The 18,365-nt window shown below is 40.4% G+C and overlaps 1 protein-coding gene across 6 annotated transcripts in view; it reads right to left on the reverse strand.

The window, feature by feature from the left end:
- The window catches only part of RNF25 (ring finger protein 25), a 158,436-nt gene that overhangs the window by 99,638 nt on the left and 40,433 nt on the right, over positions 1-18,365 (reverse strand). For all 6 annotated transcript variants that reach the window (XM_085618416.1, XM_085618417.1, XM_085618420.1 and 3 more), the window contains exon 2: positions 9,090-9,164. In XM_085618416.1, coding sequence (XP_085474542.1) covers positions 9,090-9,164 — 75 coding nt within the window. The remainder of the gene's footprint in view (positions 1-9,089; positions 9,165-18,365) is intronic.

Raw genomic sequence — 18,365 nt, forward strand, 5'->3', positions numbered from 1 at the left:
TTTGGTGTACAAATAACAAGTGCTTCATAAACGTTGCCTAGGCCCTCAAGAGCTGCAAATGGAGTGCTGCGTGATACTGTGTGGAAATTCAATCCGCAATAGTTTTAGGGAGAATTATCTGTCAGGGATTTGGCACACTTTTTAGATTTTTCTCCTCTGCCCAAAAATTATGATTGACCATCCCGTCCCCCACCATTTAGGCACATTGGGATGCAACTAAAAAAGGGCATCGAATAGAGCTTGTAGTAATGTGTTCCCATGAAGGACTATCCAGTTTCCAGCCAGACTTTTCAATCACCCACTTAGGTTTGCGCTGGCAGCCTGCCCTGTACCAGACTTCTCAGGCATTAATGTTCTGCAACATTAGAAAATGCATGAAAAATACCTCTGCTCCTCCAATCATGAATCCTGTTCCTTTAGCTGGCTAGATTTTGCAGGCTTTTGAGCGCAGGGTCCCCAGGCTGGACAAGATCGGACTGCTTAAATGCGATTTCGCTCAGTCTGGAGACCAGCACCAGCTCCTTTGTCAAGGGAGATGGCCACAAGAAGGGAAATGGGGAGGGAGTAAATTTCACCCAGCCAGAGTAAACAATGTAACGAAGGGAATTGGCTGCTAACCTCCTCAACATACCAAGTGCATGTGTTTCAAGAAAGGGGGGGGGGCAGGAAAAGAGTGTATGCAGGCACAGATGTCAGGTCACCAATTTAACACAAAGGAGACCGCCATTGTGGTCAGTGCACAAGTGTGAAGTCGAAATGTTCCCCATTATTACCCAGTCAGCTCAAGAATTCCACATTCCACATGCCCTAAACATCCATGTTCCACACGATAGAGGCAATGGACCCCTGAAACGGGAATTCAACAGAATTTTATGGGGACGAACCAGTTAACAGTCTTTCCACATGGGTACTGATATTAAGGTCTATGGCCCGAGACAAGAACTTCACTGACACCATCATTAGTCACACAGCATTGTAAGGCTTGGGAAGTTGGCAATCAATACCTCTATCATGAATGTCTAGTTGCGGACTATGTTGTTTAGATTTACTGTGGTTCAGGAATTGTCTGTGCTTCCTTTTCACATTTCTAAACTAAGCAATACTACCCGTTGAAAAACCAAGCTTCTGAATGTAGTGCAGCTTGAGCAACCGCCATTCTTTGGCTTGGAATGCTTTCCAAGTTGCCTACTTATATTTTTGTTCACTTACTGCCGCAACACCACCTTCTCATTAGCCGACAAATCATTGTGTTCAAGCTCCAAGCTTAAATAAGGTAGGCCTTAACTTGTGGACGGAATCTCATATATTGGTGCCTTCCAGAAACACAGAGTTGTTCTTTCTTTGTGAGTCCGGAACTGCATGCAACTCTTTGAAGATGTGCCAAGATGGGCAGTCTATGATATTGTTGATTTTGGACTCACTTCACCCTGCAAGGTAAGATAACCTCCTAGGAAAATCTTGTGCAGTTAATTCCTAAGATAATCATAGCTCTAAGATAACCAAGAGCTTTATTTAGTCGTTTCCCTCTTTTCGCCAATGCTGCCAGGGATTGTTCAATGCTTGGCCTTGAATACCCCATATTTGACCTTCCCTTTCGATTTGCTCACTATTGTTCCACTCTTCCCCACATTCTGTTTAGAGACCCCATCATACAGTTACTTTAACCTCCATACATTGTCCAAATCTCCAGTCGGTGGTTCTACTAGTTTGTCATTATTCCCTTTGCATGGGAGCAAGTATGCGTTTACTGGTATCTGGATTTTGTGTGCCATCCCAGGAAAGTGTAGTCTAAACACATAACCAAAGGTAAGTTAAATTTTAGGTCATCCTCTTCCAGCGCCAGTCCTTTGAATATAGGCGATGCAAGTTATTACTGTAAGATTCTTTTTAACTTGCATTTGGTATGCTGTGTAGTTGGGAAGGTGCAGGTCCTCCATTAGCCTTATTTATGGTAGAAACAATATCTTGTGTTTCTACGCGACTGTCATTAAGTCATAAAGCAACGGCTTTAGGAAACCTGTTACATGCCCCAGCTTTTTAAGAAACATTGCACTGTTCAGCAGATCAAACTTGTTGTGTTCTTCCACAGCTATCTCAATGTCCCTTGGCCTGCTCAGTATCAAATCTTACTTCCTTGTCAACATTGGGGTGTGGTATTTCCCAGCACTGTCCTTCGGTGCATGTCATGTTTGCGTAGGGGCTGGACCATCTTCACAGATAGATACATTTAACAACCGACTGCTAGGTCGGAGTGTGTCTTTCTCTTTGCCCAGAACTGCAGTCTGCAGGTATTCTCTCCGCTCTTGATTTCAGTTCCCTCCTTGGTCTAAATTAGCTAAAAAACTATTTTTAAGGCGTAGTCAATGATGTGCTCAGTGCAAAAGTGAGAAATAAACATCTCAAAACGTTTCATCGCCAAGATTAGAGGTACTCAATAGCTGATACTGATTCAATGACTCACAAAGCCAGCTATTCTGACTGCGCTACTGTGTGACTCCAGTTCATGACAAACGAAAATTGCAATTTAGCCTTTTTACTGACATCACAACCTGCATCATTAATTTTTTTCACCAGGGTCTAGGACTATATTTTATAGGTATACATATGAGGAAGAGGGGTTTAAAAGGTATAGTCAACCCATTGTTAAACTTACAGATAATGGCGTTTTGTCAACGTCCTCAGACTTAAAGGGTAACGCCAAGAGTTAGGGTGCAGTACACTAAAAGTCAGAGTTACATGAGCCAGATGCTAACAGTCTGGTTGAGCAACTCGGCTTCAAATGTAAGGAGTGTATCAAGATAGCCAAAACAAGAGATGGAATCGAAAGATGGCAGTGCGGGACAAAGCAAATGCCTAGATGTTGGTATCACGTCATTCAACAGAGTAAGCTTCCTTTTAACCCAGAGAGAGGACACCCAAAATAAATTAATACCCTGGTTTGTTGGAGAGGGTTCAGTGACACAAAGGATGTTTTCAAGAAAGTGCAACATACAGTGGTTTGAGAGTCTTTTGATAAGCAAAAATAACACTGGTTGTGTGCCTTTACATCTACTATACCATGTTGAAGATCAGGTTGCCAATAAATCAAAAACTAGTAGAGACATTAAAGAAAGTGCTTGATGCAGTTTAGACTAAAAAAAGGAAGTCTTTAATCCTGGGAACGTTTTGTTTAACAGAACAGGAGATCTTGGGGTGCAAGAGTATTGGTCAAATCTGCGAAAAGAGGAAAACTGAAGATGATGCAGTTAGAGTGAAAAGGCGCCAGAGTATTAAAGGACAATACCTGGCCAGTAACTACCAGTTCTCAATGAGTTACAGTATTGACCAAGTTTGTGATGTAGCTGTAACTACTGTGATGACACTATATTGGAATGTATGATGTTGGCAACTGGAGAATGCCAGAGAAGGAATGCAGTCTCATTCACTTTTATTGTTTGGGAGTGGTTTGATCATAGGGAGAAGTGAGAAGTTCTGACATTGCCTCAAAGAGATGACCACTCAAACACCCTGTAGTGGGGTTGCACTTTCCTGTGGGTGTTTTGTTCCGATTTAAACTTCTGGGGAATAAAATAAGTTACTGCAATTACTGAGCTATTTCCATTTGCACATTTGTTTGTTTCTAAGCAGAGAGCATCAATCTTCTGCTGGGGTAAAGGGGAACACCATGTTCATACTGTGGTGCAGTTTTTCCAAGTTAATGAAGCAGTTACATACCAGTTATTTTAACACTAAAGAGCTGGGTAAAATATGTAATCCGGTAACTGCACATTTTTGCCACTTGCGCATGGATATAAATGATATGCTAAGGATACACAACACTCTCACGTGGGCCACCTCACTTTAACATGTAGTTTGACATCAGTCCTTATATGCCAGTTTTGTTTGGGTGAGTGGGGAGTCAATGTCACCGCTTTATTATGCACCAAAGACCTCAACATTGTTCTTTGCTGGCTTACTATTGCCATTAAAGAATTCTGTAAACTTCTGGTGTTCATGCCTATAAACCATGTACGTGGGATTTGACGATTCATATGTGTGAGTATTCTTACTTTAAAACAAGGTACAATACAGGTGGCACCAATTGATATATGCGATAGAGTCAATACTCCACCCTCTACCTCTTATTTTGCAGTATTAAAGATGTGAAGTTCCCTTTGCATATCATTTCATTCCTCTGCATTTGGAAACAAGACAAGGTATGCCTAATTTGTATGTAGATTAAATGTTTGTCATGTATGACTGACTTTTTTTATATTACAAAGTGTGTGTGTTGTAATAAATGCATTTATCTTATACTGATAGCTTAGAACCAACAATTTGATGATGATTCTGGGTTTGATGCAATTTTACAAATGAATGTAAAGACTTTTATTCAAGACAGAGTTTGGTGTGGATTATTGTCATGAGTAGCAATGTATTCAATTCAAAACACAGAAGTGTTATAACATTTTTATGTATAGCACAATGCTCACTGTCAAGGAAAACCGTGGCCATTGAATATTTCCTATGGCTAAAGACATTCCAGTCATAAAAAAACCACCCACCTGCAGCAGAAGCAACACAGCCAAGCTGTTTCAATTACCAAAATTGACTAAGAATGGATTGAGAATGTGGCTAAAGATGCAAAGTTTGCATAAAAAAATAATTTGTGTTCAACTGTCATAAATGCCCATACTAGGCATTAAATGGGACATATGCTATTTAGGGCGAGTGTCCTATTTTTGCTTTTCAAATATTAGAACAGTGTCCCAAAACAGGAACACCTGTAAGGAAATAAGAATTGAAAATGATGCACGATACACAAGGCAGAATTAACAGATTTAATATTTTGCCACTGTATCTAAGTAGATTACATTGATTGAGGGGTATAAAACCCTATTCAGGTGTTAAACAATTCTTTAGCAAAAATAACTGCAGTACTGCCCTCACATATTTGTGAAACTGTAGGTCCTGAGGTAGTTAGAGAATATTGAATAATACCCTCAAAACACTGCAACAACAAACATTTTCAAGATTACTGGAATCCCAATACAAAGCATATCAGGATGAATACGATGTTCATTACTCTGCAATGATAGATATGTACCGTAATCTGTAATAACAAGTATAATGTGATTCACAACAATCGAGTCATACGAAGTGCAGGATGTTTTTTTGGTATTTTAAAATTATATTTGAAGATGGCAATAAATGATTGTGATATTTCATGTTCTGTGAATTGTCTGCCTTGTGTATTGTGCTTTCATTTCCCAAATTGTGGAAAGAGAAAATATTGTTAATTTGGTAATAGTGGGGGATTTTAATGCAGAAATTTCAAATTATGTTGTCAGCCTGTTTCCAGATATGAATAGGGAGGAAGCTTTAAATTTACCAAGTCCTCTTCTCCGGCCATCCTGTTGAGCTAATAAGAGACGTAAGCTTCTCTTAGGTGCATGTAAGGATTATGGCTACTAATGCTTAATTTGAGCCGGTGGTTTCCGGTGCTCAGTACTGGCACTTAATTGACAACACCAGCACTCTGACAAACAGCACCACCATGTGGCAGACTGCCCTAATTTAGAGATCAGCACAGCAACATTTGTTTACTAAGTCAATACACATTAAAAATGTGTAAAACCTGTGGCACAAACCATTCTTATAGCTATGTTGGCCTAGAATAGTTTGAACTGTCACACTGCTAGGTGTCTGGTGGTTAGTAGCTGTGTTGGTACGGTTATTGGCACTTATTGTTTTACAAATTAAGCACTGTGGATATATAGTCGCAAATAGAAGACTGGCCCAAGATATTCCTGTTCATTTTATGTACAAGAACGGGAAGACTTCATTAAATTGTCTATATTCTTACTTCTTTCCCCATGTTTAGTTTGGTAACTACTTTTGAGATATTGGACTTTGAGTGGAGCGATCATAAAATAATGTCAATTTCCTTTAACATCAAGTTAACTATGGAGGAGTGCTTACCTTGGAACTTTAAGGGTGATAAAATTCCCAAATGGGAAAGTGCACTTGAATACATCAAGCAAAGAAAAGATAAATTAAAAAAAATTCTTTACAACTTAACGTTGATAGGGAGTTAATCTCGGAGGCTACTTTTAAAAGGATGTGCAGGCTTTGGCAATAGAGAACTTTTTTCCTCAAGGGACCCCTCGGGTAAATAATACACCCTAAGAAGTCGCCCACAAGAAATGTATCCGTAATAAATTAATTAATACATTTTAAGGGCAACATTTCTTATATTTTTCAAGGTGAAGAAGGAAAATGATAAAATTATTCAAAAGACGAAGCACAAGATAGAAAGATACAATAAAAAAGCAGCAGGTTCTTAGGATCTGGATTGATCTACAGGAAGCTGCCATTAATAAAGATTCCAGAAGGTTCTGGTACATAATTACTGGGAGTAGTATTAGGCTCAAAATCAGTCCAATCTGAAATAGTTAGTGGTCTTCTTATGTATCGGAATTCTACTCTGCTAACCATCCAGTTGATGAAGATGTACTTCCCCTGGCGGTTTCCTCCTCTGAAGGGGTAGATTTAGAAGGCACCTCGAGGGCTCAAATTAAGGAGATTATACTTCACACAAGAACCTTGGGTGTAGGAGCCCGGACCAAATCCTGATAATGATCATAAAATTAGAAGCAGACCTCTGGTCAGATTACTTGGTAGCTCTCTGTAATTGTGGTTAGTGGTATAGATCAATTCCATCTTCATGGAGGGGTAGTATCATATTACCACTACATAAGAAGGGCTCAACTGTCTTTCCTAAAAACTATAGGCAAATAACACTCCTTAGTTTGATAGGGAAGATTTTTGCTAAGAGCTTTTAAGGTCATCTTCAAGATTGGGTAGACGCTAATATCATACCGTTGGAGCAGACTAGGTTTAAACCTAACAGTTCAACCTTATATAATATCACAGCCCTTCAATTATTGTTACAGAAATGTGGTGCTACGCAATATGCCCGTTTACGCTACTTATATTGACTTCTCAACAGCCTTTGATGGTGTAGATCGGCCTGCTCTGTGGTGAAATTTCTGAAATGTAAACATTTCTGAACATCTGCTGAATCTTAATTGAACTTTATTCCTTTACCTGGTGCCATGTACTGCTTGGGGGAAACCATGGGTTATCACCTAATATACCGATGAACAAGGACCATAAACAAGGCTGCCAGTTAGATCCATTATTAGTTTCAGTATAAATCTATGAATTACCAATGGCATGGACTGACTCGGGAGGGGATGCCCCACAGTTAGGTCACTGTAAAATGTCTTCACTGATTTATGAGGATTATATTCTGATCTAGGACCTGGCTCCTAGGGAGCTTAAAATCAATAAGAGTAAAGTGATGATCTTTCATATCAAGGGAGGTAGAAAACTGAGAAATTGTAAGTGGCGGCTAGCAACCCAGGAGCTGAAATGTGTTACCACATATCCTTATTTGGGTAAAATGTTCTCTGCCAATTTCTCTGTGAAAGAATACATTTTGCCCTTATATGAGAATGTTATGGCACATACCAAATCACTCTATCAATTTATAGGGCTATAGGCCGCAGATCTTTTAACCATTTTCTGTGCATAATGTAAAAACCCACATAATTTTACTTTATGCCATTGAAATTATTGACTTGAAATAATGGAACTGCTTCATAAAATTTGTAATGTAAATACCCTTGCTCTGGTTGAAGCCTTAAGCTTGGAAATGGGGCTCCCAAGCATCTATGTCAAGGGGCTGGCCGCCTTCCTCCAAGGGGGCCACAGGTTTTTGCTTAGCATAAAGAATTCCCTTAGAAGCCTATCCGTTGAGAAGCATTTGGCCAATGTAGTACCGCCAACCCCTTGATCAAGAATTTTAACAAAGCACTACAGCACTTTCGTTTGAACAGGGTTGAGCTTAAGGCAATGTCTAGTTTCACACCATTTTTTAAAGCATATAATTAGGATTACCTCAAGGGATCACGATATGCTTTTATTTAGGGAAACAAGAGGGATGGAGATAATAGTTTCTACATGTTCTACAGCGCACCCTCAACCATATTTAAAGTGGAACTTGGAGCATGGCATTAGTCCGTTTTTCAAATTGTTTTGATTGAATATCTTACCATTAAATATTATTACATTAGTATGGTTGGGCGTGGGGCCAGAATTTAGATTGTGTAATATCTGCGAGGTTTCCAGACAAACTTTAGAGCATGTTCTTTTTGTGTGCCCCGCATCGTATCAGAATTGTCGATGACTGTAGAAACCAGGGTTTTTTTTAATACGCCAGTGCAACTTTTATTTAAATCGAGCAAATAAAATGTGTTTTAAAATAGTTTGCTTTTTAAAATATTGATTATGTAGTCTGTATTCTTTGTAAAGTGGATTTCATTGTAATATGTATTTTTTGTAAAATGGATCTCATTGTAGATCTAGATCTTATAAATAAATTAGATTGTGTTAAGTATTGTGCATAGTTTCAACCATTATTTTCTTACAGGACTTCTTATTTTGGGAAGACAATAATCATTTTTATTGGTTTACCCCGTCCCATTGGTATGAGGAGTAGCTCTTGCTTCATACAGATACTATTCAAGTATTTACATAATTTTGGCTGGCTCATATGACTGAATTTATTCTAGCAAAGTCATTAAGGGAGAAAGTCAAGCTAAAGAAATCCGACCTAATATGCGATGCAGACCTCAATCACCACCCAAATGAGAGCAGTAGTGCTATCACTCTTCTGTATAGTGAATGCCATGCTGTTCATCCCTCACACAACAGCACCCCTTCATAATCTGCACACTCATCCATCAACTCACACCTGCACTACAGCAATACCCTCTGTGCTAAACTGACAATATATCTAATAAGGACTCAAACGCCCAAAATGAGGCAGTATTGGCTGTTGCAAAAAAAAAAAAAAAAAAAAAAAAAAGGAGTATGCACATTTTCTTCAAGTAAATTACAATTTTGAGGGCCACTGACAGCAATGTGAATGCAAAAGATGAGGGTGGGGGGGGGGGGGGGGATAGATAAACAGAAAGGGAAAAAGGTGTGGTGTTATGATGGAAAATGAAAGTGAGGTAATGTAATGTAGTACAAGTCTCTACCTGCTGCTTCCTCGGTGCACATGCAGTTCATGTGGATAGATGGATTCCAGGACCTCCACCTCTTGGGGCAATGACCTGCAGGGAGAGTTGAGAGAATTTATCAAAATACCCACTGATGCCCTTCCAAAAAGCCATGTCAAGCATCCCACATTTTTGTTCCCCAGGCGTTCGGACTGAGTCTCGGAGTTGTTCTTTACATCACTTACATGAACTATAAGCATACAACCTTCACAATCTCTACAGAAAGAGGTCACTGTAATGTGAATATGAACTATTGGATATGTGACTTCATCAAGAAGAAAGTTCCTCTGAATCCTAAAGACCGCAAGGACAATCTAGGATATAGGACCGCGATTAACAATATAAGGGTCGATGTTGTAATTAACCCGAGGACAGATGGTCATTAACATTTATCAGGACTAAGCTATTTCTCTGCTTAGGGGGGGTCTGAACTTCCAAGTTGACTACTTCTTAGTGGAAGCCTGGCCTCGACTTCGACTAACCGATAGCAGCTGATCTGGATTTCCATCCATGTTTCAAACAAACAGTCGATCATTTGCAGGCTGTTAACTCTTCATTTACTCACAAGAATGTGGACAATTGTGTTTTTACGATACATTAAAAATTACCATAACACAAACTTGAGTCATTGTGTGCATAAAATAAATTCAGCTTTGTTTCATATAGTCATTTAATTACAGAGTTTTTTTATAAGAAAGGATTTGTTCTCTTCTGCATAGAACTCGTGTTACCACACTAGAATAGTAAAAACATATTGGGGTGTTCTTCCTTACTTCACCCCACTGACACCACACAGTCATTGTGAACCAATAAATATTTAGTCACATGAAAATTGTAAGCATATCACGGCCTTTAGATTTGGTGGTCTAGTTTTTTTTAAGTTGAGAATTTCGACTTTGACTTTACTTCAATAAGTCCATCAGTAGGAGACCAAAACGCTTCCAAATGATTATTAACACACAACATCATCATTAGATCTAATAAGAGTGTGCCAAGCTGTATAGAGAAACAACATCTTCAGAGGTGTAGCCCTCAACGCTAGTTACATGACAGTTTACCTTGCAAGTATTTAATCAAAAACAAAATCCAAGGTAACAGTTCAAAATCTCAGAAGGAAAGAAAAGACATGCTACATTTAAAACAAAAGTTAACTGCCAACATTCAGAGAATATTTGCATTTTATTCAATGTAATATTAAAGCGTGATGGGCATGTCAAGATTAACACTGAAGGCCAGGAGTTAAACGTTCAAAAATCCAGCCGCCAAGTCTGCTCACAACAATCTGCCTCATCTGTACTTGTTATGCAAAACTAAATTACCTACTCACAACTATTAATCAATCAGGGATATTTGTGGACTTTTATTTTGGGTTCCCCAAAACATACATGCTGCAATTTCTATTCTTCTTCTTCAATACTGGAACCTTCTAGCTGAGTCACAGCCATTTCAAATTTGCACTTTGTTCTTGAATTTTCCTTGACATCAATGTACCCGCTTTTGAGTCACTGGAGCAGGGGCCTTAGGTTAAAGTAGCTAGAACGTAGGTTTAGAATGCTCCTCTATCACGGATAAACTAATACATGTTTTTTTTTTTTTTACAAACATTTTTATCAATAAAGGTCTAACAACGGATTTATTTTTTTGGACAGACCTGGTGCTTTAGGCTCTGTATACAGAGGATTGTCCTGCAGTTAATTTGGGCGGGACAGAAAGTTTCTGTCTACTTTCTCTCTTGAAGCAGGGATTACTCCACTGTAGAGAGTGAAGTTATTTAAAACTCCCTTCTGACAAGAATTAAACACATCTGAGACATCATTAGTGTATGAGCACCAAAAGTCAGTACACAACAAAAGATCTAAACACCCATCATGGAGAACATTTCGTGAGGGGAGATATCTTTAGTGGGTAGATTAAGATTCAGAAAAGCCTGTGATCTGAAGTTCAACACTGTAGAGTGACTGGTAGAATCCAGTCACCAAGGAAATTGTTAAGCTACGTCTCATAGCTTACCAAACAAGATTGAGATCTCTTTTTTTTTTTTTAATTTTTATAATTTTTTTATTTGAGTACAGGCTGAAGGATATAGCATACATTAATACATGTATTTATTTTAACAATCAATCAATAAGTTATTTTGATAAATGAGCGGGAAATAAAGAAAAAACCAAGAAAAAAGGAGAAGAGAGAATAAAAGACAATCCAAAGCAGAGGGAAAAGATCACACTATTCCATAAACGTACCCCAATTCTTTTTGTATTTCATCAGAGAACGTGTCCCCCTAAGATTAGCTAATCCTAACTCCATCGAGTGAATCTCGGTTACCAACACCCACCAATCCCACACAGTTGGTGGGTCAGGACAAATCCAAGCTCTGGCCAGAGTTAATTTAGCACAGGACATAAGAATTGAGGTCAGAGCAGGCTGTGGGAGAGAGATAGGATATATATCTAGTAAGACCGATGCAGCAGAAAATGGAGGCAGCTGAATATGTTTGATTTCAAGAACCTTCTTAATATCCCTCCAGTAGTCTACCAGGGTGGGGCAAGAAAACAACATATGATCCAAGTCTACTGCATGAGCGGAGCATTTAGGGCATTTTGTACGATCATTTAAAGAATTATTAGAGGGCCACCTGGAGATAAGTTTTGGAGTGTAATATAACATGCAACTCGTTCTGAGTTGTTGTAGCCTTAAACTCGAGGATCGTACATTTTCATTAATATTTGAAAAAGATCGTTCTATATCCTTTAGTGTAATATTAGAGCCTAATAGCCTGCTCCATTTGCCAGCTAGTTTGGAGCAGTCGTTTGATTTAAAACTAACTAAAAAGCTGTAGGTGTTGCTTATTACGGATTTAGTTTCTGTGGAATATAAGTGGTTCCATATATCGCTATCAGAGTTTTCCACGAGATGTTTTTTATTGATCAGATAGTCATGTATCTGTCGATATTTATATCGCATAGTTTCGGGGAGATCATAAAGCCGTTTTAAGTCATTAAAATCTAAAAACCCTTGCGTGCCGTATAGGTCCCCTAATACTCTGATGCCCAACCTTGCCCAGCCGTTGTCCATTTGTTCGTAGAAAATTGCTGGAAGCCCGGGGTTACCCCATAGAGGTAGCTTTGAGTGAAATAAACTGGTTTTACAATAGATTAGTATATTGTCCCAGATTTTTTTTGAGTCTCTTGCGGTCTTAAATTTGACTCTTTTAAAGTAGTTGGGGTCATTAGCGCGTAGTAGAAACATATTTGAGTCTTGTTTTAACATAAAGGAGTGAAAAAAAAGAGCGCCTCCTCTGTTTAGTAGAGAACGTATGCGTAAAACAAATGTGGACCAAAAATATAGCTTGAAATCAGGAAAGTTAAGTCCACCGGTGTTCGTGCTATTTTTTTTAAAAGATTCAACGACCTTCTAGGTTTTTTATAGCCCCAAATGAAACTGCTAAGTACCCCATCAAGTCTTTTAAAGAAGGCGTTGTTTAAGATTAGTGGGATAGAACGAAATAAGTATACAAATTTAGGCAGAACCTTCATTTTAATTAGATTAATTCTTCCGATTAAGTTCAGAGGAAGCCTATGCCATTTTTTAAGTGTAAGTATAGTAGATTTAATTAATTCATTATAGTTTATATTATTAATTTCTTGGAGGTTGGCCGTTAATTTGACTCCTAAGTAAGTTGCATTTTTACATATCTCCGGGACCGCGACGGCTGGGGTGTAGTTAGTTATGATTTGAGTCTTTTGGATATTGAGCTTGTATCCGGAGACTGTCCCAAATTTCCCGGCCTCAAAAGCAATGCCTCGCAGTGCCTCCACTATATCTTGTGAATAGACCGCGATGTCGTCGGCATATGCTGTTATTTTTAGCTCTTGTGTACCTGATCTAAAGGGACGAATTTGAGTTTGAAGTTGAAGGGCAGAAAGAAATGGTTCAAGCGTGAGAGCAAAAAGGAGGGGAGAGAGGGGGCATCCCTGACGGGTTCCACGTGAGATTGAAAAGTCTGCAGAGGTTAAACCCCCGTAACAGGTACAGGCCGTAGGGTTATCATACAGAGCCTGTATACCTCGTAAGAATTGCCCCCCAAACCCCATTTTGGAGAGGACGCACCAAAGATAATTCCATCCCACACGGTCAAAGGCCTTCTCGGCATCCAATAAAATCATTCCGAGTGGGGTGGATTCTGTTTCTGCTACATCGAAAGCTGTAATAGCCGTGTTCACGTGTGTGGTTGTGTCCCTCCCGATTATAAACCCGTGTTGTTGAGGGTTAATTATTTGAGGCAGGATAGGTGATATTCTTAAAGCCAAAATTTTTGCGAATATTTTGGCATCGGTATTAATCAAAGATATAGGTCGGTATGACCCTCTCTCCTCCTTTGGTTTGTCTTTTTTTAGAAAGAAAATTATTTTTGCTTTATTCCATGATTTTGGGGCTTTGCCATTATGCCCGACATATTGCATTACCTTCAACAGAAGGGGGGCCAGTTCATCCAAACATGCCTTGTACAATTCCAGAGGTATTGTATCTTCCCCCGCCGATTTCCCTGTCGGAAGTAGGTCTATTGCTTGACATAATTCTGCCCTGGTGATAGCATCCGAGAGGGATTCCATTCTTAAATCATTCGGCAAATTTATTAAATATTTGTCCAGATAGTCCCGTATTATTTCTGAATTTGGTGTACTTTCTGGAGTATATAGAGTTCTATAGTAGTCTGCGAATTGTTCCACTATATCCGTCGGTTGACTATACATTTTATTGCCATTGCCCCGAATGTTGGTAATCAATGCTCGAGCTCTATCCTCAGCAGCTTTATAGGCTAGAATTTTGCCAATTTTATCCCCACCTTCGTATTGTGTTATTTTAAATTTAAGGATATTAGCGCTGCTCTTTTGAATAAATTTAGCTTTGACTTTGTTTTTGAGTGAGGTAAGTTTGAGACCTATTTCTGTAAATGTTGGTGACTTTGATCGTAGTGCAGAAACCAACAATTCTTCTTGAGTCCTTATTTCGGAAACTATCTGGACGCTGTTTTTTTTGCGTTCGGAGTTTTGTCTAATCAGATATGCTTGGGTAAATCCCCTCATACTAGCCTTGCAAGTGTCCCAAACCGTGATACATATAGCTGTGTTAGTATTGATTTCCAAGAATTCCGTCAGATGTAGTTTAAGCTGAGTCAGATATTGCACGTCTGTGACTAAATATCTAGGGAAGGAGAACGGTCTAGGCGGGGGCCTCCTATGTGATATAGCAATGGCCAGGATTAGAGCATTATGGTCTGATGAAATTCGGGGGCATATCTCCATAGAGCTATGTTTTAATAGATTATCGCTGGCCAATGCCATATCCAATCGTGAACAAGATTTGTGAGGTGCGGAATAGTATGTGTATCCTGGTAGGGTTGGATTTAAATACCGCCAAGCATCTTTGATATTATGGATGCGGCATATTTCGAGAATGGAGGACCTAGTTTTATGCATCCTTTTAGAGCTACCGAAACTGGTTGTGTCTATTTTATAATTCATGATGCAGTTAAAATCACCCATAATAATGAGTTCTCCCTCCCAATCCAGAAGTTTGATGCTCAGCTGATCAAAGATTATCGGTTCATCTGTGTTGGAACCATAAACAACACAAAGTACAAATTTATAGTTCTCATAACTAAACTGAGCGGCTGCCCATCTGCCATTTTTGCAGGAGAAGGTCTGGAGTATATCGATTTTAAATCGTTTATCCTTTAAGATCGCAACCCCTCTTATGGGATGGTCGAATGTGGAACACACCACAGTGTCGTAGCCAAGTTGGTTAAGCACTTTTTTGTCCTTCCCAACAATATGTGTTTCTGAAAGAAGGACGATATGGGGATTGTGCAGTTTTAGTTCTGCTGTAATCAGTAACCTTTTATTTCTGCTATTAAGCCCGGCTACATTCCAGGCCAAGAGCTTTATCTCATGCATTTGTAAGTAGTTGAAAACTTAACCGTATTACCGGATGGCTTACTCTTTCCCATTTGCTTCTAAATATGGATTGAGAATTTAAACCTAATGTGTATACAATGAAATTTATTCGATCAGCCTGTAGACATTTTTTAATGATTTTAACCCACCCCAAAACCCCCCCACCCTCCCCTCCCCCATCCACCCAGATTCCGCCCCCGGGCCGGGGAAGAACCACCCTTGAGTTGAAGCTGCCGCTGATATGGGCAGCGCATGTAGCGGGTCTTCCAGAGGGCCCCCCCAGCTCCACCCTCCCGCGAGTGATAAGTCAGCATCTATAAGTTAAATGTCAGAGCTAAGCCTTATCTGTGCCCGTGCTGAAACTGGAGATATATGCTTCCGCATTCTTGATATCCTTGAAGTAATGAGTGCGGCCATTCTTAATAACCTTAAGGCAGGCCGGCTCCTGCAAGTATACCTGGCCACCGCTAGATTTGATGGGGTCAATCAATTTGCGAAACTGCCATCGTTTATTCATTGTTTCTTTGCTAAGATCAGACCGAACAAAGAAAGAAAGCTCGTCTAAAGTTATTGGGGCGTTAGGTCTTGCTCTCTGCCATACTGCTTGGCGAAGTAGAAAATTTCCAAAACAAATTATGAATGGACGTGGGTACTGATTATCCCTCTTTCTCATAATCAGAGGGAGACGATGCGCCCGTTGAATTTGAGAGTCCCAGTCCCAGTCTGCAAGATCCGGAAAAGCTCTCTGCAGTAATCCAACAAGGTAGGCCCTCGGGTCGGCTCCCTCACGGCCCTCTGGTATCCCAAAAAGTCTCAAATTGGTGCGTCTCTGCCGATTCTCCAAATCTTCTATCTTTGAGCACAATATCTGCAGTTGAGTATCATGCTTCTCAACTGTAGTGGTTGTAATTGTGTTTGATTCTTCGATCGCTACAACTCGTTCTTGGAGCCCAACAATATCTTGAGATATCCCCCCCAGTTTAGCTGCAAGCTCTTCCAGCGAGTTTCGCATTTTGTTGTTGTCTTGCCTCAGTTGGATATAATGTTCTTTAGCTTCGGCTCTTTGATCGTTCAATAGCCGAAGGATAGTATCTACCGAGGAAGAGTCAGACAACGACTGGCCTTGTCTCTCTTTGGGGGTACATGCGGGGTCCATTTGAGATAGATAAAGAGTACTTGAAACTGAGATAGGATCCTTGATAGGAGGGGGGAGAGTATGACTTATTGGTGTAAGGATTGTAGTCGCAGTAGACTGCAGGATTGTATCTGTACCCGTTGAGGGATTGGCCGCATGTACTTGAGACAGTGGCGGTTCTTGTGAGATGGAGCCATCTAATGAAAAATTAAGCGAAACGTCATTTTCTGCTATTGGTGTAGCAGGTTTATCTGGGGAGGACAGAATTTCTGTTGTAAAAATAGGTTCGGTCGTGCTTGCCCCTGACAGTCTTTGCGTCATGTTTTTTACTATGCTTTTGGCTTCCATCCATTTTCTTAATGGACTTTTGTCCCCAAGTGTCTTCTTTAAATTCTGAGTATTGTTTGTAAGTGGTTGATTTGACATAGTGGATTTAGATCCTTTTTTAGCCCGAAGCTTACTTTTGAATTTTCGACTTCTTACTACTCGAGGTTTTGTCTTAAGATCTGTATCCGTATCCGTGAAGTTGCCGTCCATTAGACTCTTGCCAACCTCGTCTTCTGATTTGGTCTCATCTTCTGCTCCGAGCGCCAGGCTTGCAGGAGAGCCCAACGCCGTGTCGTCGATGGGTTCAATGACAAGTACTTCTGCCCCGGATGTCCCTGTGTCTAGTGGGCTATCAATAAGCTCTGTAGTGGGTGGTGCATCCGAGTGAACGGAAAAAACCCCCCAGAGAGAGTGGTGTCGGGGCTAAGTTTGGGTCAGCGGCGGGGGGGGAAATCTCTGGACCACTTGTTATGGCTGCCTCTGTGTGCTCCCTTGTAAAGTCAGTAAAGATCGCTTGAGGTCCTGGAGGGGTAATACATGTAAAGCCTTCCATCTTTTCTTGTTGTTTGGCCCCGTGTGGGTTGTTGGTTTTAACCCCCTCCCCGCTATTCGTAGTTGTAGTAACGACATCCTGAGTTGTAATCTCTAAATTTTGTGAAGAGCTGCTTGTCTTGCCACCTGGCTGTGCACCCCCGGCCCCAGCCCCTCTTACCGGAGATTTCATTATTTTTGTAATGGCTGAGCTTCCATCCGGTCCTTTTCGGAATGATTCGACTAGCAGGGTCGGCGGTCTCAGTATTTGTTTGCTTGCACTCCCTTTCGCCTGTAAGAGCTCTGTTTCAGCCTTTCTTGTCTCCATAGGGAGGCGTCTGTTACTCTTTGACGCGAGTTCCTCGGTGCTGATTGAGCCGTTAGAAAACTCAGCTGTTGATGTTCCGCTCGTTCCGTTCGCTCGTGCATTTGCTGCCGTGGGTTTTGTCGGCTGTTTGTTGTGCCGCGTTGCTCTCTGTAAGTTCTTCTTCGGGGACATCCTCAGCTGCCAGGTAAGAGAAATGGTTATGGAAGCAGTATGAATGCAGTTACTTGGCCGATCGTCTCCCGGGTGCTTTAACAGTTTTTTTTTAGGTTTGTTGGAGGAGCCGAATAACCCTCGGGGAGTTTTGCATTAGCGGGAATTATCGCCGGCTTCTTTCTTTGAGATCTCAAAGAAACTGCCCGCATGCTCATGAAATGCTGGATCAGACAGAGCCTCCATTCTGATATGTGCTCAGTTTCAGATTTTACTCTAGCAATTGCCAAACGGTGCCAATACACTAATAAAGACCTTCCCCGTCAAGCCATTGAAACTTTTCATAGATTAACTAACAATAAATGCAGGACCACTGAACGCAGAAGGGCCCAACTGTGAAATGTATACATTTAATAGACTGTGGTAGCATTTGTATTTCCTGAATTCAGAGCATCTATTTCCCCTTCAGTCATTTCCCCAGGTCTCTGCAAGACATGGGCAACAATTGGTTCCCTGAACATTGAGCTGATTCCCTTCTAAAGACCAATGGAAATTTGCCTCTGCGCCACAACAGGTGCAGCCATCATTATAGGGTGCCATGCTGTGAAACAGGAAAGAGTACTGGACTCTTGCAGAGGTTTAGTGACTCCAAAGAACAACCTCACAATACAGAGCCAAACTGAGTGTAGACTGTGTTCATGAATGACTTCGATTCACTATAAGCTGCTTTAGTTGTTATTGCCAGATATCTGGTTTTGAATATACTGTTAAACCATGATTTAGTCTAGAAGGCCCCTGATGCTCAGAGTTCAAGTGAGGTCTGGATGCAA

This window comes from Triturus cristatus, chromosome 7, assembly GCF_964204655.1.
Source record: "Triturus cristatus chromosome 7, aTriCri1.1, whole genome shotgun sequence".
Lineage (NCBI taxonomy): Eukaryota > Metazoa > Chordata > Amphibia > Caudata > Salamandridae > Triturus > Triturus cristatus.